General features: G+C 47.5%; 1 protein-coding gene across 4 annotated transcripts in view; it reads left to right on the top strand.

The window, feature by feature from the left end:
• Positions 1–26,455, top strand: part of ABCA7 (ATP binding cassette subfamily A member 7) — a 70,121-nt gene that overhangs the window by 25,907 nt on the left and 17,759 nt on the right. For 2 of the 4 annotated variants that reach the window (XM_083483543.1, XM_083483544.1), the window contains exons 17-36: positions 806–1,010; positions 2,009–2,128; positions 3,700–3,871; positions 5,359–5,490; positions 6,277–6,416; positions 7,021–7,158; positions 9,110–9,330; positions 10,421–10,487; positions 11,286–11,488; positions 12,526–12,568; positions 12,717–12,821; positions 15,881–15,898; positions 17,681–17,835; positions 19,088–19,212; positions 20,512–20,610; positions 21,871–22,069; positions 23,090–23,184; positions 24,015–24,047; positions 24,938–25,043; positions 25,940–26,014. In XM_083483543.1, the coding sequence (XP_083339669.1) occupies positions 806–1,010; positions 2,009–2,128; positions 3,700–3,871; positions 5,359–5,490; positions 6,277–6,416; positions 7,021–7,158; positions 9,110–9,330; positions 10,421–10,487; positions 11,286–11,488; positions 12,526–12,568; positions 12,717–12,821; positions 15,881–15,898; positions 17,681–17,835; positions 19,088–19,212; positions 20,512–20,610; positions 21,871–22,069; positions 23,090–23,184; positions 24,015–24,047; positions 24,938–25,043; positions 25,940–26,014 (2,451 nt within the window). Of the gene's footprint in view, positions 1–805; positions 1,011–2,008; positions 2,129–3,699; positions 3,872–5,358; positions 5,491–6,276; positions 6,417–7,020; positions 7,159–9,109; positions 9,331–10,420; positions 10,488–11,285; positions 11,489–12,525; positions 12,569–12,716; positions 12,822–15,880; positions 15,899–17,677; positions 17,836–19,087; positions 19,213–20,511; positions 20,611–21,870; positions 22,070–23,089; positions 23,185–24,014; positions 24,048–24,937; positions 25,044–25,939; positions 26,015–26,455 lie in introns of all 4 variants that reach the window. The other 2 variants (XM_083483546.1, XM_083483545.1) reach the window with 2 other exon arrangements.

The following is a 26,455-nucleotide window of genomic DNA, read 5'->3' as shown; positions in this document are numbered from 1 at the left end:
TTTCATTATCCTAAACAACATTGGATACAGTCAGAGAAGCGGACACGGAGCAATGGATCCAAACTACAAGAAAGAAGATTCCACCTAAACATTAGGAAGAACTTCCTGACAGTAAGAGCTGTTTGACAGTGGAATTTGCTGCCAAGGAGTGTGGTGGAGTCTCCTTTTTTGGAGGTCTTTAAGCAGAGGCTTGACAACCATATGTCAGGAGTGCTCTGATGGTGTTTCCTGCTTGGCAGGGGGTTGGACTCCATGGCCCTTGTGGTCTCTTCCAACTCTAGGATTCTGTGATTCTATGATATGTTCTAGCCTTGCTTCTCCAACATCCCTAAAACACAGACCCCACCCTCTGGAAATTAACAGACATGTGTTAGTCAAATTACTGTATTTTAATATTTTGCTGGAAGCCGCCCAGGGTGGCTGGGGAAACCCAGCCAGATGGGCAGGGTATAAAAAATGAATTACTACAGTGGTACCTCGGGTTAAGTACTTAATTCCTTCCGGAGGTCCGTACTTAACCTGAAGCTGTTCTTAACCTGAGGCACCACTTTAGCTAATGGGGCCTCCTGCTGCTGCCGGAGCCCGATTTCTGTTCTCATCCTGAAGCAAAGTTCTCAACCTGAAGCCCTATTTCTGGGTTAGCGGAGTCTGTAACCTGAAGCGTATGTAACCCGAGGTACCACTGTATTATTATTACTATATTATTATTATTGTCATTCATTCCAGTGGAACAGCGTGATTCGCACTGGGTACCAGTCCAGCTTTTTAAGTATCCTCTCCCCGCCCCATCTCTCCCTCACGACAGAGCCTCTTGTCGCCCGTCGCCTTTGGTTTCGGCTGCGAATATTTCTCCCTCTACGAGGAGCAGGGCTTGGGCATCCAGTGGTACAACCTGAACTCGAGCCCCGTGGAAGGCGACCGGTACACCTTTGCCACGTCGGGCGGGTTGCTGCTCCTGGACGCCGTCCTCTACGGACTGGCCACGTGGTACATCGAAGGCGTATTCCCAGGTGAGCGACGCACCTCCGTTCTCGCAAGGCAGCGAGAATTTCAACGCAGTCAGGGCTATATCCGCGAGTGTAGTTTTTGCAGGTCGATCACGTAGGCTTGCCATATGTCCTCTTTCCCCAGGACATGCCCTCCTTTTCAGGATTAAAATTTCCGTACAAATTTGAAAGGTATAAAGTGTAGCCTTATTAGACTTTACCGATAGTAGGGTGAGCGTTGCTCCCAGAACAGGGAGGAAGGAGTCAAATGACACCGAGGTTGATTCCAAGAAAGAGTTTATTCTGCTCTCCGGATAGCAGAAGGCCCGTGCGTGGTCAGTCCACAGCAAGTCCAAAGAAATGAGAAAATTCATGCAGTATATATATATCCTCCAGGCACCCCCTTCCCCAGGAATCCAGCTACGGCAGCTTATACACGCAGGTTGACATCACAGATGTTCCTGCTCCGGTACTTTTAATCATGAAAGGGTCTTCCGCTTCCTGTATTCTTGACCATGTAAGAGTATTCCTGTTCCTGGGGTAAGAAGGTCACCAACTCTCCTGGCGCTGTTCCCGGACTACGCTTGTGCGTCAGAGTGTGGTCAGGATGTAAGATAAGATCCAGACGTGCCATCCCTGCTTCCACTGGAACAGTCAAGGCCACTCATTGCCGTCATGGGCTGATAAAGGAGAGCACTTTGTTTATACAGCTGGTTTCCTATTATGCATTTGCTCAACAGCTCAAGTTAATGCATTTTAGAAATGCTCCCTTGGAGAAGGAAAAATGCGGATTTTGGATTCTGACTGCACAGAAACCCATTCCTTCAAAAGAGAGAGAAAAAAGAAAGTTAAGAACATTGCTACTAGCAATGGATCACAGCTTCTAAAGCCTACATATATTTAGAATGAGAGGCGATCTGTAGTTAAAAGCAGAAGTCATGTCCTCGTTTTTTCGCTCTTCAAAATATGGCAGCCCTGATTTTTGTCGCCGCCCCAGTTTACTGTTCCTGCTTGTGTTCCAGGCCAATATGGGATCCCCAAGCCGTGGAATTTTCCATTCCAGAAGAGTTACTGGTTCGGAGAGGCCTTGGCTGATCGCTCCCCTCGCCCCATCCCTACAAATTCTCTCAACTCGGCTGAAGGTAAAGCCTGCAGGGCCTTTTTGGCGTGGCCCCTTTGCCTATTTTCTCCTTTGGAGGACTGCCTCCCCCAGCCTGTGCGGCAACCGTATCTCTCGATGCGTGGTTGGAGCTCAGAAAACAAGGGAACAAAACTTGAAAGCCCTTTTAGCCTCTTGTCTTCGTGGTCTCGGACGACAGGGAAGCAAAAGCTGTCTGGTCCCTTGAATCACAAAAACGCTGTGTCCTTTGAGACTAGTATCTATACTTTTAACATGCCACTCCAAACTTTATTGGGATTTAGAAAGCGCTGTGGGTTAAACCACAGAGCCTAGGACTTGGTGATCAGAAGTTTGGCGGTTCGAATCCCCGCAACAGTGTGAGCTCCCGTTGCTCGGTCCCTGCTCCTGCCCACCTAGCAGTTTGAAAGCATGTCAAAGTGCAAGTAGATAAATAGGTACCACTCCGGCGGGAAGGTAAACGGCGTTTCCGTGCGCTGCTCTGGTTCGCCAGAAGCGGCTTAGTCCTGCTGGCCACATGACCCGGAAGCTGTACGCCGGCTCCCTCGGCCCGAAAGCGAGATGAGCGCCGCAACCCCATAGTCGCCTTTGACTGGACTTAAGCGTCCAGGGGTCCTTTACCTTAGGGGAGCGGGTGGCACTGTGGTCCAAACCACCAAGCCTCTTGGGCTTGCCGATCGGAAGATCGGCGGTTCGAATCCCTGTGACGGGGTAAGCTCCCGTTGCTTTGTCCCTGCTCCTGCCAAGCTAGCAGTTCGAAAGCACACCAGCGCAAGTAGATAAATAGGTACCGCTCTGGCGGGAAGGTACCGTATTTTTCGCACCAGACAATAGGATGCACCTTGTTTTAGAGGGGGGAGAACAAGTAAAAAAAATTCTCCCCCTCTCTGCCCAGCGCCCCTTCAGCGAAGCGGCAGGAGGCGCTGCGCAGAGAGGGGGAGAATTCCCCCCCCTCTTGTTTTCCCCCTCTAAAACAAGGTGCCGTTTAAGGTGAATTCAGTCGCCTTCAGGCGGCTACCTTGGAAGCCTGGAGAGCGAGAGGGGTCGGTGCGCACCGACCCCTCTCGCTCTCCAGGCTTCAGGTTCCTTTCGACCTGCTCTTTGGGGCTGGCGGGGGGAAGCCCACCACCAGCCCCAAAGAGCAGGTCGGGGAGCAGCGGAGAGGCTGCTGCCATAGCCGCGCGTCACCTCTCCAGCCGGGAGAGGGTCGCGGGGCTATGGCGTCTTCGCTCCATAGGACACACACACATTTCCCCTTCATTTTTGAAGGGGGGAAAATGCATCCTATAGAGCGAAAAATACGGTGAATGGCGTTTCCATGCACTCTGGTTTCCGCCATGCGCCAGAAGCGGTTCAGTCCTGCTGGCCACATGACCTGGGAATCTATCTGCGGACAAACGCCGGCTCCCTTGGTCTGAAAGCGAGATGAGCGCCGCAACCCCAGAGTCGCCTTTGACTGGACTTAACCGTCCAGGGGTCCTTTACCTTTACCTGTGCTTTGAGGATGTGTTTCGTTAATGGAACGGAACAGAACAAATGCACAGCTTTCTGAACCGGCGGCTTGTTTCCCCGCAGTGATCGTGGAGGACGCTCCTTCCCACCTAAAGGTGGGGGTCTCGATCCGTAACCTGGTGAAGATCTATCGCAGCGGCGGGAAGATTGCCGTCAACGGACTGAGCCTCGACTTCTACGAGGGCCAGATCACATCCTTCCTGGGGCACAATGGGGCCGGAAAGACGACCACGATGTAAGTTGAGCCGGGAATATGTTGACCCGGAGGTTAGTTTCTGTTTATTTTCCAAAGTTGGGGAACTTTTAGCCCTCCAGAGGTTGCCGATCGACATCTGTCGAAGATGTTTGTTCTCCTCTCATTATTTTTATTTACCGTATTTTTCGCTCTATAAGACGCACCAGACCACAAGACGCCCCTAGTTTTTGGAGGAGGAAAACAAGAAAAAAAATATTCTGAATCTCAGAAGCCAGAACAGCAAGAGGGATCGCTGCGCAGCGAAAGCAGCAATCCCTCTTGCCGTTCTGGCTTCTGGGATAGCTGAGCAGCCTGCATTCGCTCCATAAGACGCACACACATTTCCCCTTACTTTTTTAGGAGGAGAAAAGTGAGTCTTATAGAGCAAAAAATACGGTATCTCATAATGATTATACACTGCTTTTTTAACAAACAAACATACCCAAAGCAGTTAACAAAAGATAAAGCAATAACCTGTTCCGCAAACATTTTATTTCTTTTTTTCTTACTTAATTTTTATTACAGTTTCTGTTTTGCAATTTGGAATAGTCATTTAAACATCCTTAAAGTATCAGGTGACTTCCCTTCTCTTTCCACGCTTCATTTTGTTTGTCATAAATCCCTACATATTTTACAAAAACGAAACCATTCGACATTCCCTTATTGCATCCATCAAAACTTACTTACACTGTTGAATTTATCTTAACGTTTTCAAGAGAAACGTTTCATTTCTTTAGCCAAATCGTTTAATTGATATTCAGAATCGGAACGAATCAGCCGTAAATTAAAAAGAAATCTAACGCAATCTTTCCAAAAATCGGCTTCCGTTTCTGTTCCCCTTGTCGCTGCATAGTTTTCCCGGTTATTTCTAATTCACATTCCGTTCCCTGTAATCAACCTTATTTTGCAATAATATAAAGGAAATGTTTTCAATTAAAAACCAAACATCTAGTAGATATAAACCGCTTTGAGACTTCCCAACCTGCCCCCTTATAATCGAGCGGCATATAAATGTTATGAAAGAAATATGCAATAAATTCAGCAATGTACTGAACCATCTAAGTAACTGAATGGCTTTTTCTAAACAATGACGACTTTAGCAGGTGCACCTCTAACAATTCGTTTTCAAATGCACCCATTTCCTTGACCCGTGGGTAGGCAAACTAAGGCCCGGGGGCCGGATCCGGCCCAATCGCCTTCTCAATCCGGCCTGTGGACGGCCCGGGAATCAGCATGTTTTTACATGAGTAGAACGTGTCCTTTTATTTAAAATGCATCTCTGGGTTATTTGTGGGGCATAGGAATTCGTTCGTATGTATTTTTTTCCAAAATATAGTCCGGCCCCCCACAAGGTCTGAGGGACAGGGGACCGGCCCCCTGCTGAAAAAGTCTGCTGACCTCTTAAGGACGACTTGTTGCACGACAGCTGGGAGCTAAGTTTGGGTACCGAATCGATCATTTCTCCCTGCCTCTTTGCGACATCCCAGGTCCATCCTGACCGGCTTGCTGCCCCCCAGTTCCGGGACGGCGTATGTGATGGGGAGAGACATCTGCTCCGACATGGACATCATCCGGAGAACGATGGGGGTCTGTCCTCAACACAACGTCCTCTTCGACATGTAACTTGCTTATTTTCTCGTCTGTTTGTCTCTTTGGTTTCGGGCGTAAAATCACACAAAAACAAATCTGTTAATCTGCCTGCTTAGAGAAAAAACGTTTTCACCTGATGCCTAAAATTGGCGACGCGGGTGGCGCTGTGAGTCTAGGGCTTGCCGATCAGAGTCGAACAGAGTCTAGGACTTGCTGATCAGAAGGTCGGCGGTTTGAATCCCCGCAATGCCGGAGTGAGCTCCCGTTGCTCGGTCCCTGCTCCTGCCCACCTAGCAGTTCGAAAGCACGTCAAAATGCAAGTAGATCAATAGGTACCACTCCGGCGGGAAGGTAAACGGTGTTTCCGTGCGCTGCTCTGGTTTGCCAGAAGCGGCTTAGTCCTGCTGGCCACATGACCCGGAAGCTGTACGCCGGCTTCCTCAGCCAGTAAAGCGAGATGAGCGCCGCAACCCCAGAGTCGGCCACAACTGGACCTAAAGGTCAGGGGTCCCTTTACCTTTAAAAGTTTGGTAGTTATTTTTCTCTTTGACAAATAATAATTTATTATTCAGAGGCATCCCTACGTAGAACGCATTGCCATAATCCAACACATTGCTGTTTATCCCGGCAAATAGATAGTATACAGAGAAGCTGAAGCACATTTCTCGTAAGGTCCTCTATGCAGATCTCTTTTCCAGCGCAGAGGTTTGATCTGATGGCGTTTTCGCCTCAAAGTATTTAGCATCCTCTTGGTCTTGACGTCTTCTCTCTCTCTTTACCGCAACCTTCCCAAAAAACTCGCCGTCCCCCTCCAGCCTAACCGTGGAAGAGCATATCTGGTTTTACGGCCGCCTCAAGGGCCTCTCCGGAGAGCAAGTCTGGGAAGAGATGGAACAGATCATCCAGGATGTGGGTCTGCCCCACAAGAGGCGAGATCAGACCAAGAACCTGTCAGGTGAGTTTTGGAGTCATAGGATATGGGGGAGAAGGAGGGGGGTCCTAAGGCAAGAGGAATGAACAGGGTCCATCCCCTCCAACGTTTCTCCCCTGAAAAGAGGGACGTCCTATTGCATCCCCTTCAACGTTTCTCCCCTGAAAATAGGGACGTCCTATTCCATCCCCTCCAACATTTCTCCCCTGAAAATAGGGACGTCCTATTCCATCCCCTCCAACGTTTCTCCCCTGAAAATAGGGACGTCCTATTCCATCCCCTCCAACGTTTCTCCCCTGAAAATAGGGACGTCCTATTCCATCCCCTCCAACGTTTCTCCCCTGGAAATAGGGACGTCCTATTCCATCCCCTCCAACGTTTCTCCCCTGGAAATAGGGACGTCCTATTCCATCCCCTCCAACGTTTCTCCCCTGAAAATAGGGACGTCCTATCCCTCCCCTGGAAATAGGGACGTCCTATTCCATCCCCTCCAACGTTTCTCCCCTGAAAATAGGGACGTCCTATCCCTCCCCTGGAAATAGGGACGTCCTATTCCATCTCCTCCAACGTTTCTCCCCTGAAAATAGGGACGTCCTATTCCATCCCCTCCAACGTTTTATCTTTCCAGGAGGCATGCAACGCAAACTGTCTGTGGCCATCGCTTTCGTGGGGGGCTCCAAAGTGGTGATTTTGGACGAGCCGACGGCCGGCGTCGACCCTTATTCTCGCCGTGGCATCTGGGACCTCTTGCTGAAATACCGTACAGGTCTGAGTTGTGGGGTTTTTATTTGGTGGGCGGGGGGGGGGGTTTCTTTGCGCATTTGGACACAGAGGATCAAGAAACCCGATTAATTTTATGCAGGTATTTTTAAGAATCTGCCCTGGAAGAACTTATATTTCTGTTCTGAGAGTCTGTAGAGCCTTGGGGGAGGCCACTCTTAGAATTGCAGAATTAAAGAATGGTAGCGATGGAGGGACCCCCAGGGGTCATCCAGTCCAACCCCCTGTAACACAGGAATCTCAGCTAAAGCATCCATAACAGATGGCCTTCCAACCTCTGCTTAAAAACCTCCAAGGAAGGAGAGTCTACAATCTCCCGAGGGAGACCGTTCGACAGTCCTAACACGTCTTACTGTCAGAAAGCTCTTCCTGATGTTTACCAAAAAGGATGAACCGAAAACTATTAGCAAAAACTATTTACAGTGGTGCCCCGCAAGACGAATGCCTGGCAAGACGGAAAACTCGCTAGACGAAAGAGTTTTCCGTTTTGGAGGTGCTTCGCAAAACGAATTTCCTATGGGCTTGCTTCGCAAGATGAAAATGTCTTGCGAGTTCCTGCAGGTTTTTTTTCCTCCCCCCCCTTTTTCTAAGCCGCTAAGCCGCTTATCAGCTGATCCGATAAGCCGCTAAAAGCTGCTAAAAGTGCTAATCCGCTAATCCGTCAATGGGTTTGCTTCGCAAGACGAAAAAACCGCTAGACGAAGAGAATCACAGAACGGATTCTTTTCGTCTTGCGAGGCACCACTGTAAAATCAATTGAAAACACACCAGCAATCAATCAATCCGTAGATTTATATTGTTTACAGCCAGTGGCCATCACAAGACAATATAAGCAACAAAATACACAACTGTAAAACGAAAATTATGAAAGCAGAAGAAAGTATGAGATGATCAGACCCTCCCCCCCCCGACCTCAGAACATGGGAAGATACTGCCAGTTTTTTTTAATAATTTGGCATAATATTTGGACTGTTTGATTATTGAATAATATGTATATAGTGGTATCTCGGGTTAAGTACTTAATTCGTTCCGTACTTAACCTGAAGCACCACTTTAGCTAATGGGGCCTCCTGCTGCAGCCGAGCCGCCAGAGCACGATTTCTGTTCTCATCCTGAAGCAAAGTTCTTAACCTGAAGCACTATTTCTGGGTTAGCGGAGTCTGTAACCTGAAGCGTATGTAACCCGAGGTACCACTGTAATTTGGAATGTTTAGTGTAGTTTGATTGGAAATTTTAATACATAGTACAGTGGATGCTCGGGTTACAAACGTGATCCGTGCGGCAGGCACATTCGCAACCTGCAACTTCGCAACCTGCAGTGCTATGTCTGCGCACGCGCGCGTTGCGATTCGGTGCTTCTGTACCTGTGCAAAGCGCCGAAATCTGGAAGTAATCCGTCCTGGTACTTCCGGGTTTGGCGCGGTGCACAACCCGAAATTGCGCAACCCAAAGCGTCTGTAACCCAAGGTATAGGTAAAGGTAAAGGTAAAGGGACCCCTGACCATTAGGTCCAGTCGCGGATGACTCTGGGGTTGCGGCGCTCATCTCGCTTTACTGGCCGGGGGAGCCGGCGTACAGCTTCCGGGTCATGTGGCCAGCAGGACTAAGCCGCTTCTGGCGAACCAGAGCAGCGCACGGAAACGCCGTTTACCGGTACCTTCCCTCCGGAGCGGTACCTATTGATCTACTTGCACTTTGACGTGCTTTCGAACTGCTAGGTGGGCAGGAGCAGGGACAGAGCAACGGGAGCTCACCCCGTCATTGCGGGGATTCGAACCGCCGACCTTCTGATCGGCAAGTTCTAGGCTCTGTGGTTTAACCCACAGCGCCACCTGCGTCCCTAACCCAAGGTATGACTGCATTAAAAAAAAAGAGAGAGGAAAGGTGTGTTTTTGCGAATCCGACCCGCGTCCCTCCTCTTTCCCCGCTAACTCCAGGCCGGACGGTCATCCTGTCGACGCATTACATGGACGAAGCTGACCTCCTGGGTGACCGGGTGGCTATCATCTCCCAGGGACGCCTCTGCTGTTGCGGATCCTCGCTCTTCCTTAAGACCAAGCTGGGCACGGGATACTACCTGACGCTGGTGAAGAGGGAGGCGGGCAGGGGGCGCCACTCGGCGGGCGTCAACGGGGTGGTGCCCCCCGCCGGCAAAAAGGTAAACTTGAGCGGAAAACCCCCCCAAAACAGGACAGTGGTTTTCTCTGAAAGGAGAGCTTTCAGTTTATTGGGGATATGTGGGGTGATCGGGGAGGGGGGGGGTCACTGGTGGTGGGGGGGAACGCACGCCACGCTCCTTAATTGGGCTTTCTTTTTCTTTTTTTGAAATAGAATTTACTAGTTTTATAATGACAACAAAATATTATCATTATCATTATTGATTTATTTATACAAGCACAAAGTTGGAAAGGAACCGCGCTTAAGTCTGACTCCTGCTCAAGGCAATGATCCTGTCAAAGTGGCCGTCCATCCTCAATAATAATAATAATAATAATAATTTCTTATTTATGCAAACCCAGAGTTGGAAAGGAATCAGGCTTAAGTCTGAGCCCCACTTAAGGCAAGGATCCTGTCAAGGTGGCCGTCCATCAATAATAATAATAATAATAATAATAATAATAATAATAATAATAATAATAATATAATATATTATTATTATTTATACAAGCACAGTTGGAAAGGAACCGTGCTTAAGTCTGGCCCCTGCTCAAGGCAAGGATCCTGTCAAGGTGACCATCCATCCTCAATAATAATATATTATTATTATTATTATTATTATTATTATTATTATTATTATTATTATTTATATCCCGGCCATCTGGCTGGGTTTCCCCAGCCACTCTGTGCGGCTTCCAACAAAATACTAAAATGCAATAGTCTTAAAAATTTAAAGCGTCCCTAAACAGGGCTGCCTTCAGATGTCTTCTAAATATTTTAATATTCGGTTGGAAGCCGCCCAGAGTGGCTGGGGAAACCCAGCCAGATGGGAGGGGTATAAATAATAAATTATTATATTATTATAACCATCACAAACAAAAATTCAAATAATAAAGCTTAACTCAGCTGACTTCCTTCCACTCCCCCTGTTGACTCCGTCGTTCTTTCCTTGCCCGTCCATAAAACCCCTTATATTCTTAATCCAAATTTAAAACCTTTTTATCCGTCTTAATACAAGGGGCTATTAAAAGTTCTATGGGGGTCAAAGTCAAACTCACCAAAGGCTGTTCCTTTCGACTCCTCCTCTCCAGGCGGACAGCGACTCGGAAAGAAGTTGCGACACCGGTCTGGGCAGTGAGCAGAACAGCGAGGGCACAGGTGCGAATCCTGACAAAGCGCCGTATTCGAATCCTGCCAAAGCACCGTATGCCGGCGACAGGCGCGGATGGGGAATCCGCCGGGCTCGGGGGGGGGGGGAAATGACTGCCGCCAAACCTTTCTTTCTTTCTTTTTTTAATAAATAACTTTTATTAATTTTCCAACATACATTTATAATATCCAACCTAAATTTATCACATATTTTCTCTTTTGGACTTCCTTCAGCCTCTCTAACCATCATCCATTATTCAATTTTTTAATTACACATTTCCTAATTTTTATATTGCATTTTATATACCTTCACTCTCTTATTTTTCTTCAACACAATATTCCTCAAACATTCACAGAGCTTCTTGAAATCCCACTAGTGTTATTTGCTCATCACATATACATTTCAAAGAATCTGAAAATTTCCCCCAATCTTCGACGAACTTTTGGTCTCGTAGATCTCTAATCTTCCACCGTTAGTTTATCTAGTTCTGCATAGTCCATTAGTTTCATTCTCCATTCTTCTAACGTCGATAGTTGTTCCTGTTTCCATCTTTGTAGTATTCTCGCTGCAGTTACTGCATATTGGAAAAGTTTACAGTCCTTTCTATTTATCTCATTTCCTACTATTCCTAAAAGAAAAGCCTCTGGTTTCTTAACAAATGTATATTTCAACATCTTTTTCAACTCATTATAGATCAATTCCCAGAAGCCCCTTCACCTTCTTGCAATCCCACCACATATGGTAAAATGTTCCCTCTTTTTCTTTCCAACCTTTCCGCGTTGTGTGTTTTCCCCTTTTTTGTGCAGATGTGCCCCAGTTGACGGCCGTGATCCAAAATTTGGTCCCCGGGTCTCGACTGGTGGAGGACGTCTGCCAGGAAGTCCTCTACGTCCTCCCGTACAGCGGGGCCAAAGATGGCACTTTTGGGGAGCTGTTCCGGGAGCTGGACGCCCGCCTTGCGGAACTGGGGATCTCGGGGTACGGGATTTCCGACACCAGCCTGGAAGAGGTTCGTAAACGAGAAAAAGGAAAACTGAAAAATCAGAACATCAGGCTAATAATATAAAAAGGTAAAGGGACCCCTGACCATTAGGTCCGGTCGTGGCCGACTCTGGGGTTGCGGCGCTCATCTCGCTTTCTTGGCCGAGGGAGCCGGCGTACAGCTTCCGGGTCATGTGGCCAGCAGGACTAAGCCGCTTCTGGCGAACCAGAGCAGCGCACGGAAACGCCGTTTACCTTCCCACCGGAGTGGTACCTATTGATCTACTTGCACTTTGATGTGCTTTCAAACTGCCAGGTTGGCAGGAGCAGGGACCGAGCAATGGGAGCTCACCCCGTCATTGCGGGGATTCGAACCGCCGACCTTCTGATCGGCAAGTCCTAGGCCAGTGGTGCCCAAACTTTTTCCAAGGAGGGCCAGATTTGACGAAGTGAAGGGCCGTGAGGGCCAACCAAAGTTGTTGCGCTTTTTTTAGGATTGAAATTGTTGAGCTTTTTTTTTTTTAGGGTTGAAGGTTGAAGTTGTTGAGGGGTTTTTTTGAGGATTTTACCCCATAAGCTGCCAACACAGCTGTCCTAGGCTTCGATTAGGATGGTAGACTTGGAAAGGGATCCCCCGGGTTTCCTCTAGTGACTAGAGAATAAAAGGTGAAGGCTGGCGGCGGCTACACGGGCCACATGACGAGGTCTGGAGGGCCGAATTTAGCCCGCCGGCCTTGTGTTTGACACCCGTGTCCTAGGCTCTGTGGTTTAACCCACAGCGCCACCTGCGTCCCGCTAATAATATAATTTAATAATATAATATAATATAATAATAATATAATAAACAGAACGGCAGGCTAATAATATAATTACAATAGGTGGAACCTCAGATTGCGGATATAATCCGTGACGGAGGCACATCCACAAACCGCAGCGCCACGATTTGGCGCTTCTGCGCAAGAGCAAATCAGCGCTGCTGCGCGAGCGGCGAAACCCGGAAGTTGGAGAGGGGGGAATGGAGGAGGGACCCTCTGTCTTAAAGCGCAACTTTGCTTTTTCTTCCAGATATTCTTGAAAGTGGCAGAAGACACCAATGTCGACGTCGCAGGTAAGGTGAAGGCCAGCTGTCTTGTCTATCTATCAGTGGAACAGCAACAAAAAAATTCACAACTCTGCCCGAATTTTCGGTTTTGGGAATATTCGTTTTTTTCCAAATTTTTTCCAACTGGGTTATATTTTCTTTCTCCCCCGGGCAGGAGATGTGGAGGCGGCCCCTGCTGACCTCAGGACGTCCACGCCGGCCTCTGGTTACACCCTGCGGACGCTAAGCGAGGATTCGGAAGTGGCGGATGCCGAGCCTGGTAAGTTCCAGAAGGTTCCGGAAAAAGTAAGTGCCGGAAGGTTCCGGAGAAAGTCGGTTTTGTACTGCCCTCGGCTTGGGCACCAGAGGATATCTGCCACGGTTCAGGTCTGCACCGCGCCGGGATTGCTGCCCTCCGGTTGGGGTGCAAACTTGTCCGCAACGCCAATGGCTTTGTGTTTCTGGAACCGGTGCACCGCTAGGGCTTGGCCAACCGTTTTTGTGTCCGGAGCTCGTCCTACTCTCGAGTAGGATCCTGGCAGAGACACATGCCCGACTGGCATGTTCTCTCCCTCCTGGTTGATCGTTCGGCAGCTTCGAAACCACTGGTTCCACTCCTTCCTCCTGGGCCGTGTTCAGAAAGTGGTGGTGGGGAATGAGTGTTCGGACCCCTGGGCTCTCACTTGTGGGGTGCCTCAGGGTTCTGTCCTCTCCCCCATGCTTTTAATATCTACATTAAGCCGCTGGGAGAGATCATCAAGGGGTTTGGGCTGGGTCTTCATCAGTATGCGGATGACACCCAGCTCTACCTCTCCTTTAAATCAGAACCAGTGAAGGTCCTGTGTGAGGGTCTGGAGGCGGTTGGAGGATGGATGGCGGTTAACAGATTGAGGTTGAATCCTGACAAGACAGAAGGACTGTTTTTGGGGGATGGGGGGCGGGCAGGTATTGGGGACTCCCTGGTCCTGAATGGGGTCACTGTGCCCCTGAAGGACCAGGTGTGCAGCCTGGGAGTCATTTTGGACTCACAGCTGTCCATGGAGGCGCAGGTCAGTTCTGTGTCCAGGGCAGCTCCATCTGGGACGCAGGATGAGACCCTAACTGCCCATGGACTGTCTGGCCAGAGTGGTGCATGCTCTGTTTATCTCCCGCTTGGACTACTGCAATGCGCTCTCCGTGGGGCTGCCTTTGAAGGTGACCCGGAAACTGCAACTAATCCAGAATGCGGCAGCCAGACTGGGGACTGGGAGCAGCCGCCGAGACCACATAACACCGGTCTTGAAAGACCTACATTGGCTCCCAGGACGTTTCTGAGCACAGTTCAAAGTGTTGGTGCTGACCTTGAAAGCCCTAAACGGCCCAGTAGACCTGAAAGAGCGTCTCCACCCCCATCTTCCAGCCCGGACACCGGGGTCCATCTCCCGAGGGCCTTCTGGTGGTTCCCTCGTTGCGAGAAGCCAAATTACAGGGAATTAGGCAGAGGGCCTTCTCGGTGGTGGCGCCCTCCCTGTGGAACTCCCTCCTACCAGATGTCAAAGAGAAAAATAACTACTAGACTTTTAGAAGACACCTGAAGGCAGCCCTGTTTAGGGAAGCTTTTAATGTTGAACAGGTTATTTTATTTTAGTGATCTGTTGGAAGCTGCCCAGAGTGGCTGGGGAAACCCAGCCAGATGGACAGGGTATAAATAATAAATTATTATTATTATTATTCTGCCCAAACATCGCAGCGACCGATGCCAACCGACATCGGCACACTTAGGGATCCGCAGAGTCTGTGCAGTTTGCGTGACAGACCTCAGCATTTTGGCTAATCTACTTTATTTGCATATAAACAGAAGCGGAGCACTGCAACATGGCTCCCTCTCTCTCTAGCATCAGACAGCAAAGAGTAAAAAATCCCATGACTACAATCGCGGAGCAGGAATTCTAACAATTTTTCCCCCAACAGCGGGCACAGTTTGCTTTTTGAGAGAGTCACAAAAGGGCCAGCCTAGAGGAGGAGTGGCATGGTACAAAATGGCTGCCATGGAAGGGGAGTGGCGTCACACAAAATGGCTGCCATAGAGCAGGTGTGGCGTCATGCAAAATGGCTGCCATGGAGGTAACCTGGCATCACATAAAGTGGCTGCCATGGAGGGGGAGTGGCGTCATACAAAATGGCTGCCATAGAGTAAGTGTGGTGTCGTTCAAAATGGCTGCCATTGAGGTAGCCTGGCATTGCACCAAATGGCTGCCATAGAGTGACTGTGGAATCACACAAAATGGCTGCCATACAGCAGTTGTGGCGTCATGCAAGATGGCTGCCATGGAGGGGGAATTGGCATCACACAAAATGGCTGCCATAGAGCAGGTGTGGCGTCCCGCAAAATAGCTGCCATGGAGGTAACCTGGCATCGCACAAAATGGCTGCCACTGAGGTAGCCTGGCATTGCACCAAATGGCTGCCCTAGAGCGGGTGTGGAATCACACAAAATGGCTGCCAAGGAGGGAGAGTGGTGTCACACAAAATGGCTGCCATACAGCGGTTGTGGCGTTACGCAAAATAGCTGCCATGGAGGTAACCTGGCATCGCACAAAATGGTTGCTACTGAGTTAGCCTGGCATTGCACCGAATGGCTGCCATAGAGCGGGTGTGGAATCGCACAAAATGGCTGCCATGGAAGGAGGATGGCAATACATAAAATGACTGCCATACAGCAGGCGTGGTGTTATGTAAGATGGCTGTCATGGAGGCGAAGTGGCGTCACACAGAATGGCTGCCATAGAGCAGGTGTGGCATCATGCAAAATAGCTGCCAAGGAGGTAACCTGGCATCACACACAATGGCTGCCACTGAGGTAGCCTGGCATTGCACCAAATGGCTGCCCTAGAGCGGGTGTGGAATCACACAAAATGGCTGCCATGGAAGGGGAGTGGCGTCACACAAAATGGCCGCCATTGAGGTAACCTGGCATCGCACAAAATGGCTCCATAGAGCAGGTGTGGCCTCACGCAAAATGGCTGCCATGGAGGTAGCCTAGCTTTGCACTAAACGGCTGCCATAGAGCGGGTGTGGAATCACACAAGATGGCTGCCATGGAAGGGGAATGGCATTACACAAAATGGCGCCATAGAGCAGGCGTGGCGTCATGCAAGATGGCTGCCATGGAGCAGCACACAGAATAGATTGGGGAGCTGAAATGAGAACGGCTTTTCTGTTTCCCCCTTGCTTCTCGACGTACAGGAAGTCCTGGGTGCGAATCCTGGAGGGAGGGCTTGAGATGCATCTAACTTCTTCCTTCTATTCTTTCTCTCTCTCTCCCTTTCTCTCCTTCCTTCCTCCACCTTTACGCTTAAGTCAAAGGACGCAAGAAAGGTAAAAAAAAGAAGCTTTGGGGCAGGATTATTATTATTAATAATAATATTAATCCCGTCCTTCGCCCCAGGGTCCTGGGTTCAGGTTACAGCAGTCAGAATGCCGTGTTAAAAGCAGTTTAAAATTATTTCCATTTGCAACAATAAGGTGCATTCTTCAGTGGTTGCGATGCATCCATTAATCGCTTATCGATTAATCGCAGTTGCAATCAAAATTACTCCACTACCCCCATTGCAAATTGGGCGATATTTGGCCAAAAATGCAAGTTCTCAAACGGCTGAAAAGTCTGCAAAATTTTGATAACGAACCTGAGGGGCTTTGAATAATCTCGATTGCAACCGAGAACGTTTTTCCAGCGGAATTTTTTGAAATTTGGAATGTTGGAAATTTATACGGGCTGATGATGCTTTTATTAACGTGCGGTGGCTTTGCAAAAAAAAAAAAAAAAAGCTCAATGGGAAATGATAAACAACCAACTAATTAAGAAGTTTTAAATGACAATAGGAGGAAACCAGGAACTTATTTTTGCTAGGTCTGACTGGGCCAGAGTTGCCAAAATAAATAAAATTGTGTATGCATGCAAAAACAGCAGCAAGGAAGCGAAAATTGAATTGCAAGCAAGAACAGGCTTTGGAAATCAAAAATAAGGTTAAATACCTGGGGGTTTGGATTTCAACTAAAGCCACAAATCTGTATGAAGACAATTACATTAAAACATGGAAAGATATAAAAAATATATATGGGAAATTGGACCAGGCTTCATCTCTCCCTTTGGGGAAGAATCTCGCTAGTAAAAATGAAGATCTTGCCCAAAATGGTTTTCTTGTTTCAAACAATACCAATTTTAGGAGGATTGGAATGTTTCAAGGAATGGGAAAAGGAAATAGCTAGATTTGTCTGGAACGGAAATAAACCGAGAATTAAGCATTGTGTGTTGAGAGATAAAAGGGAGAGAAGAGGATTTGCGCTCCCAGATTTGGAATTATATTATGAGGCCGCAGGATTGGTATGGCTAAAGGAATGGATTACATTAAAAGACACTGATGTGTTAGATCTTGAGGACATAATAACTGGTACGGATGGCACTCTTATTTAATATACGGAAATATATACAAGGGGTTTTTGAGCCATGTGATAAGGAAATCACTGATTTGCAATGGGGTGTGTGTGTGTTGAATAGTTTCAATTGCAATTTGTAAATAAAGAAGGTTGCATTATCTTCATTCAATTTTTTAAAATTAATTTTCCAAAATTTTAAATTAACCAACACGCATCATAACTGTACTTAATCCAATCTTAATAACATTGTTAAGTGACTTCCTTAAATCCCCTTGACTGAATTTCAATATATGTCATTGTAACGGTTTTCCATACCCCATTATACACCAATTTCATAATATTTCCCTTTAATAATATTTTCCTTGACCCCTTTCCTCCACAACCTTTCCCGGTCATCTAACATTATGTCCAACATCTCTTGCCCAATCCATCATCACGGATTTAACTTGTGTGCCACTCCAACAATAAATTATACATTTTAGACAAATTTTGAACTTTAGAATCCGACAACTCCGTTTCCAGTTTGGTTTTAGGTTGCATTTTAATGTTTCAGTATTTTAATTTTGTTTTCATTCAACTTATTTGTATTATTGCTTGTTGGCCGCCCTGAGCCCAACCTTGGCTGGGGAGGGCGGGGTATAAATAAAAATTATTATTATTATTATGGGATTTTTTTCCGGATTTTTGGCTTCACGGCTTCCCTCTCTCCCTTCTTTCCGGCAGCGGAAGAAGCCAAGGAGACGGACCTCTTGAGGGGCATGGGGGTCCAGGCATCCCGCCAGCTGACGGACTGGGCGCTGGTACGCCAACAACTCCGCGCCCTCTTCACCAAGCGCCTTCTCTACGCCCGCCGGAGCACCAGGGGATTCCTTGCGCAAGTATAACGCCCGTCTCCTCTTCCGTCCGGGTTCGGAGGAGGTTGGGGGGCCGGGGGTCTCTCTCGGGGGTTGGCTTGCATAGAACTGGAAGGGGGACACCCCGAAGGTCATCCATCCCAACCCCCTTGCTAGGCTAAAGCATCCCGGACAGAGGGCCTGCCGGCGCTTCCGTGCGACCGAGCTGTAATGACTCTCCATCTTCGGAGTCGGTCCAGGCTCTCCTCCGACGGCGATTAACGAGCCGAGCCCTTAACGAGACTTCAGGCACGCTCCCCCATTAAACAAAAAATACGCAATGGAGTCACGAATAACAGAAGCCGATCAACGTTGCATGAACAAAATTAGAAAATGCAGTCCGGCGGTATCGACGAGGCAAACAAGCCTTTCGACAGTCGCAGTCCCCTAATAATAATAATAATAATAATAATAATAATAATAATAATACTTTTATTTATACCCTGCGCTCCCCGGCCAGAGCCGGGCTCAGGGCAGCTAACAGCAGTAAAACTACAGTAAAAACATAATAGGGGAAAAAAACCAATTTAAAATACAGGTTAAAATGCAATTTAAAGATCAGCCTTCAAACGTTGAACAGTTTTTTTCCGGATAACAAACTGTTCCGATAGTAACCCTTCATCAGCTGGGGACAATGTAAAACAAAACCCATTATATTCAAATGCAATATAATTACAGAATCATAGAATCCTAGAGTTGGAAGAGACCACAAGGGCCATCGAGTCCAACCCCCTGCCAAGCAGGAAACACCATCAGAGCACTCCTGACATATGGTTGTCAAGCCTCTGCTTAAAGACCTCCAAAGGAGGAGACTCCACCACACTCCTGGGCAGCAAATTCCACTGTCAAACAGCTCTGACTGTCAGGAAGTTCTTCCTAATGTTTAGGTGGAATCTTCTTTCTTGTAGTTTGGATCCATTGCTCCGTGTCCGCTTCTCTGGAGCAGCAGAAAACAACCTTTCTCCCTCCTCTATGTGACATCCGTTTATAGATTTGAACATGACAATCCTGTCTATATAACCAATAATGAATGATGAATGCATAGCAGATAAGTGGTCCTTACACGTACATCCAGTAGCCGCGTGTTGCCTGTCGATTGTTCACTTATTCTCTGGTCGGCAGCTGCGTATTCCTGCCTTGACCGCGGGGTTGGTCTAGATGACCGCTGGGGGTCCCTTCGAACTCCACGATTCTACAATTTGCCTGCCACTGATCTGCCCACTCCCTCCTTTTGCAGATTGTGCTTCCGGCGGTCTTCGTCTGCATCGCCCTCCTCTTCAGCCTCATCGTCCCCCCTTTCGGCAAGTACCCCCCTTTGCGCCTCGAACCCTGGATGTACGGACCTCAATATACCTTCGTCAGGTGCGTCTCAGAACCAGGGCCAGATTTAGGTTTGGTGAGGCTCTAAGCTCCTGAAGGTAACGGGGCCCTTTATATGTCCAGCTGTCCTTTGCCAACAACAAATGGTCGCTGGTTTTTTGGGTTGAATATATGCTACATGGTAATTTAAGGACCTAACAGGTATATGAAGACATTTGCACATCGCAAAATAGGTATTTTATCAAAGTACAGTGGTACCTCGGGTTAAGTACTTAATTCGTTCTGGAGGTCTGTACTTAACCTGAAACTGTTCTTAACCTGAAGCATCACTTTAGCTAATGGGGCCTCCTGCTGCCGCTGCGCAATTTCTGTTCTCATCCTGAAGCAAAGTTCTTAACCCGAGGTACTATTTCTGGGTTAGCGGAGTCTGTAACCTGAAGCGTATGTAACCCAAGGTACCACTCTAATTCTTGAGCTGAAATACAATTAAGAAGTATATTAATCGTGAAATATAATTAAGAAGTATATTAATAGTGAAATACAATTAAGAAACATATTAATAGTGAGATAATTATTAAGTTCTAACTTAAAATGGGACGCGGGTGGCGCTGTGGGTTAAACCACAGAGCCTAGGACTTGCCGATCAGAAAGTTGGCAGTTCGAATCCCCGCAATGACGGGGTGAGCTCCCGTTGCTCGGTCCCTGTTCCTGCCAACCTAGCAGTTCGAAAGCACGTCAAAGCACAAGTAGATAAATAGGTACCGCTCTGGCGGGAAGGTAAACGGCGTTTCCGTGCGCTGCTCTGGTTTGCCAGAAGCGGCTTAGTCCTGCTGGCCACATGACCCGGAAGCTGTACGCCGGCTCCCTCGGCTAATAAAGCGCGATGAGCGCCGCAACCCCAGAGTCGGCCACGACTGGACCTAATGTTCAGGGCTCCCTTTACCTTTACCTATATTAATAGTGAAATACAATTAAGGAGAAGTATATTGCTGGGGCAATCAGAATAAGGTCCACTATTTGACCATTGATTCAAAGCCCTGAAATGCATTTTATATAATCGACTTTTTAGTTCTTTTCTTTGTATATCGTATTGTTGTTTTATCGCTTTGGCCGACGGCCGATGCAAACGAGGATTCATTCAGTAGTAGATAGGTAGCCGTGTTGGTCTGCCATAGTCAAAATAAAAAAATTCCTTCCAATAGCACCTTAAAGACCAACTAAGTTAGTTCTTGGTATGAGCTTTCGTGTGCATGCACACTTCTTCAGATACACTGAAACAGCGTGAATTCATTCATTCAGCGTGAAACATGAATTCATTCATTCATTCTTCCCACCGCTCAGTGACGATTCCCTGGGCGATGTGGTCTCCTCCCGGCTCCTCGAATCTCTCCTCCGTGAACCTGGCTTTGGGACCAAGTGCGTTCGGGATCTTCCGGATCTGTGAGTACCTTGCAGAGCAGCCCTTAAGCCAGGCATAGATTTAATATGTTTCCTGGATCCTGAATCCATAACCACCTTGGCCTGTGGCTTTGTTTTTTATAATAATGTTTATTGGTTTTTCTCAATATTTTCCATCATAACAACAATCTTACTTTAATACGTTTCCCTCGATGATAGTAAGAGGAAGATATTTAGCTCCCCTAGAATCAGAGCGTCTCTGCAAACGTAGTAAACAGGAACCTGATTCTTCGGAGCACATTTTCTTGTGATTTTGGCGTTTACGCCAGAAGACAATTATTCGAGGCCTTAAAACTCAATAGGTTCGATTCCATACTACCAACTGTTCTCGGACAGGAATGATCAAATTATTTTAATAGTGGCTGAGTTTTTGAGTGCTGTCCATCTAGAAAGACTGGGCCATTATAGAGAGATTTAGCGGTTCTTAATTGATCGGTGATGCGGTAGTGTTGTAATGTATTCTTTATGCAAATTGATTTTCTCTGCAGTTAAAGATCTCATCTTGTTATGTTGAGCTCGTATTTTGTACAATTTGCATACGGTTTGATAATGTGTGGTTTGCTATGCCTAATAAAGGATATTTATTTATTAAACCTGGGACGCGGGTGGCGCTGTGGGTTAAACCACAGAGCCTAGGGCTTGCCGATCAGAAGGTCGGCGGTTCGAATCTCCGCAACTACGGGGTGAGCTCCCGTTGCTCGGTCCCTGCTCCTGCCAACCTAGCAGTTCGAAAGCACGTCAAAGTGCAAGTAGATAAATAGGTACCGCTCCAGCGGGAAGGTAAACGGCGTTTCTGTGCGCTGCTCTGGTTCGCCAGAAGCGGCTTAGTCCTGCTGGCCACATGACCCGGAAGCTGTACGCCGGCTCCCTCGGCCAATGAAGCGAGATGAGCGCCGCAACCCCAGAGTCGGCCGCGACTGGACCTAATGGTCAGGGGTCCCTTTACCTTTACCTTTATTTATTAAACCAGGCATAGGCAAACTCGGCCCGCAAGATGTTTTGGGACTACAATTCCCATCATCCCTGACCACTGGTCCTGTTAGCTAGGGAAGATTTGAGGGGGGTCCCCAAAGTTGATGGTCATTGCCATTCAAATGGTGTGTGTGTGCTCTGCCCTGTGATTATGTGGGGTGCGGCTTACCTGACCCCCCACCTCAATATTTTATTCAAATGGGCACCCCTGGGTCCCCTAACCTGGGGCCACATCCCCCCATAACCTGCTGCTTGCTTTGAGGGCTCCAGGAAGGCTCCTTGCCCGTCGGTAGCGCCCCACGAACGAGGCTTCGTGACCCCGGAAGTGTCGCCGGCGCTGGCTTCGTTTTTCAAGAATGGCAACTGGACTTCGACCAACCCATCCCCGGACTGTGTGTGCAGCTCCCGGAAGTCCCGGAAAATGCTCCCGGATTGCCCAGAAGCGGCTGGGGGGCTGCCCCCTCCTCAGGTAAAGTTTGACACCCCTCACCCCACTTTGACGACAGGCCGGCGTTAAGTATAATTGGTTTAATTCACACTGAAATGGGAAATGAAATACGAGACACTGCAGCTGTCTCCCAGCTCTAGCTGGTACGCAGGATGAGACCCTCCCTGCCCGTAGTCTGTCTGGCCAGAGTGGTGCATGCTCTGGTTATCTCCCATTTGGACCACTGCCATGTGCTCTACGTGGGGCTGTCTTTGAAGGTGACACAGAAACTGCAACTAATCCAGAATGCGGCAGCTAGACTGGGGACTGGGAGCGGACGCCAAGACCACATAACACCAGTCCTGAAAGACCTACGTTGGCTCCCTGTCCGTTTCCGGGTACAATTCAAAGTGTTGGTGCTGACCTTGAAAGACCTAAATGACCCAATATCCCTGAAGGAGAGTCTCCACCCCCATTGTCCAGCCCGGACACCTGGGTCCATCTTCTGAGGGTATTCTGGCGGTTCCCTCCCTGCGAGAAGCGAGGTTACAGGGAAGCAGGCAGAGGGCCTTCTCGCTGGTGGCACCCTCCCTGTGGAACGTCCTCCCATTAGATATCAAGGAAATAAACAACTATCTGACTTTTAGAAGACATCTGAAGGCAGCCCTGTTTAGGGAAGTTTTTAATGTGTGGTGTTTTATTCCGTTTTTCATCTGTTGTGAGCCAGCCAGAGTGGCTTGGGAAACCCAGCCAGATGGGTGGGGTATAAATAATAAATTATTATTATTATTTATAACTGCAGTTTTCTATGGGACTCTGAGCTCTAAGTTGAATTGATAATTCGCCATTGTTTTCTGCTACTATACATGTGAGTGTTTAGATCACATGAGAGGTATTGAATTGCAAATCCGCCCTCTTGGAAAGGGTGGCGGCTGGAGGTCTTTGCTCCTCGGCTCTGTGAGATGTAAACAGGTGTAAACAGCCTCAGACTTACTTTCTATGTCAGCTGCAATAGGCTGCAGCGACGCAGGTTTGGTGACCTATCCGAACTCCCCGTTCCAGATGCAGAGAAACACGGGTGACATTCTCCAGAACCTCACCGGGAGGAACATCTCCGATTACCTAGTGAAGACCTACCCAAAAGTCATCCGCCAAGGGTACGTCTCTCTTCTCTCTCACACACACTCCTCAAAATTGCTTCAGGATCCAAGGTGAAAGACTTCTGGGAAAAGATTTATAATGAATTGAAAGAAATGTTGAGATGTACATTTATAAAGAAACCAGAGGCCTTTCCAAACAGGTTTGGAATTGCCCAAGAAAGATGCTAAATTATTTTTGTATGCCACAACTGCTGCTCGTATTTTGTTAGCTAAAAAGTGGAAAACCCAAGAATTACCAACAATAGAAGAATGGCAGATGTAGATGATGGATTTTTCAGAGCTAGCTGACCTAACCGGAAGAGTCCGTGACCAGAAGGAGGAAGAGTATCAGGAAGAATGGAATAAATTTAATGATTATTTGGTTAAATTTGTTCAGTTAAACTAACTGAAAACAGCTTGCAGATACCTAATGGGCTAAGGATTTTATTTATGTTAAGTGATGAATTAATATGTTTAATTCCATAAGGTGAAGATCTAAGGATATGAATGTTTTAAGTTAAATTTCATAAGAATTGGGATTTGGAAAACCGTTAAAAGGACATACAATGCAATTCAAGCAAAGGGAAGCGAGGAAGTCACTTAACAAAGTAAATAACTGTAATGTTCAATAAGGCTATGATTTATGTTTGTTTGTCTTGTGTGTTTGTTTGTTTGTTTATAATATTGTGAAAACTAATAAAAAAATTTTTGGGGGGAAATTGCTTCGGGATCTGCGGCATGTAGACAGCGTGTTGAGCCGATAATCCGTGGTTCGGTTTAAAAACTCTGTTGGCTCGTGTTAAGCTCGCCACAAACTCACTTTTGATCTTGTTTCATTCTTTGTTTAGGTTACGAACCAAAAAATGGGTGAATGAACAACGGTAAGCAGCGTTTATTTATTCGAACCTTTCCTGGCTTGGAAATTGGCAGTTTCTGGGGCGTCTCAAAGGACCCTGGTCGTCTTGATGTTATATGAGCAAAAACACACACAGAGACAAAAATCAGAAAACCATCCGCTTATTTCTTGGGCTTATTCTGCTTATTGGTCTGTCCCCCCCCCCAACCGTATTACCTGGGTTATGAAGGCACCCTAAAAACGTTAAAGCAAAGATTATGGGATGATGTACACAGTGACTTGCGATCTCGATCACACGCAGTCTGTAGTCGGCTGGCAGTAGGGGTACAATATGGGCATGTCTTTAAGTTAACACCTTACATTAAAAACCTGACAGTACCAAACTATCGAAGGCTTTTCACCAAAGCCAGACTAAACGTCTTTCCTTCTGCAGTCTTGAGAGGAGTTCCCTACCAGGACAGACTTTGCTCGTGTGCTCAAGACATCAATTCCATAAAACATATTTTGTTGCACTGTGCGAAATACGAGTAAGCCAGGGCTGAACTGATACTACCCTTGCTGGTCCCTTTCCCGGGAAAATCAGAGGCTCGCTATGTCAGGTTCCTATTGGAAGACCGGGCAAACGCTAGAACATTAGCAGTGCCGAGGTTTTTATCGGCGGTTGCAAGAACCAATGATCCCTATATTCTGAACAAAATGCTTGTTTAACCTGGAGGTAGGCTGTATGAATTGTGTATTGCTTTGTAAGGATTTGTTGGGTCTCTGGACCGTAATAAAGATTGTTGTTGTTGTTGTTGTATGAGCCTAGGAGCCAGTGGCCATCTCAGCCCAGATATTCTCATCTCCTGGGGGGGGGCGTACCCCACTGCCTTCCCCCTGCAAGGCTAAAACCTCTCCTCCCTCTTCCCTCGCAAGGTACGGCGGATTCTCTTTGGGCACACACAGTTTCGAAGTCCTGCCGTCGCCGCTGGAGGTGGCCGCCGTCGCAAGAGAGATCCGCGACCGGCTCGTCGTCGCTGAGGTGAGGCTCGGCCAGCGGTTGGAAAGCAAGGAATCCTAAATGGCGTGATTCTAAATCTCTTTTTTAATATACAGTCATACCTCGGGTTACAGACGCTTCAGGCTGCGCGTTTTCAGGTTGCGCACCGCGCAGAACCTGGCCGTACCGGAACGGGTTACTTCCGGGTTTTCGGCACTTGTGCATGTACAGGAACACTAAATTGCGCTTTGCACATGCACAGAATCACGCCCTGTGCGTGCGCAGACGTGACGCTGCGTTTTGCGAGCATGCCTCCCACACGGATCACGTTCGCAACCCGAGTGTCCACTGTAAAAAATGATAACGAAAAACAAAAACGAATTCCCATTACAATCAAATAATTCAGCCATAAATCTTAATGGACTTCTCTCCTCTCCCGATCCTGGCTCCATTATTTTATACTTATTCATATACGTCTTATATTCTCAACAGCACAATTTTAAACCTTATTCATCTTGTTACAATAATAATAAATAATAATAATTAATGTATTTAAACCCCACCCATCTGGCTGGGTTTCCTCAGCCACTCTGGGCAGCTTCCAACAGAATATTAAAATACAATAGTCTATTAAACAAAAGTTACAAGTGACTTTTAGAACTTCAGCTCCTATAGAAAGCTGTACACAAAGCTTGCATGGAATGCGTAAAACAAAAAATGAATGTCCTTTTTCTTTCTTGGATTTCAAATGATCTAATATGTCCTGCATAGTCCGGTATTTTGTTTTCCCAATCTTCTTCGACGGTGGCTTCTTCCTTCTTTATTGTTTGATGTCTAGGAGCTGATTTGGGGGTCATGTATTGAACGAATGAATAACAAAAGTTGTTACGGTGATCTATTTAAGCCCTACGGTGATCTTTTTCCCCATCCCGTCTCAGGGGGGTGCTCTCGACAGACTTCTGAATAACCTCAGTGGCTTCGTTGAGGGGCTGAGAACGCGTCAGAATGTGAAGGTGTGCTTCTGCATGTTTTATTCTTCTTCTTCTTTGGCGATCCCTCGTAGCTGAGTAAGATTGTCTTCCATGAACACGGTTTTCACAGTGAGTCCGTAAGTGACTGTGCAGGCCAGTTCTGGATCCACACGTCCTTCCACAGTGGGGACATAGGTTTCCGGGTGGGAGTTGATCCCGGTGTGGATTTGCCAAGCGTGCCTTCCTCTTAGCACGTTTCTCCCTCGCGTCCTGAGTTCGAGTGTCTTCAAAGCCCACGACACCTTTGGTAAAGGCTGTTCTCCAACTGGAGCGCTCGCAGGCCAGTGTTTCCCAGTTGTTGGTGTTTATACTACATTTTTAAAGATTTGCCTTGTCTTTGAACCTCTTTTGTTGACCACCAGCATTATGCTTCCCATTTTTAAGTTCGGAATAGAGGAGTTGCTTTGGAAGACGATAATCGGG

The sequence above is a fragment of the Podarcis liolepis genome, assembly GCF_965112155.1.
Source record: "Podarcis liolepis genome assembly, chromosome: 18".
In the NCBI taxonomy this organism is placed as follows: Eukaryota; Metazoa; Chordata; class Lepidosauria; order Squamata; family Lacertidae; genus Podarcis; species Podarcis liolepis.
Note: the sequence above shows the minus strand (reverse complement) of the source record. Positions and strands in the feature narration are given on the sequence as shown.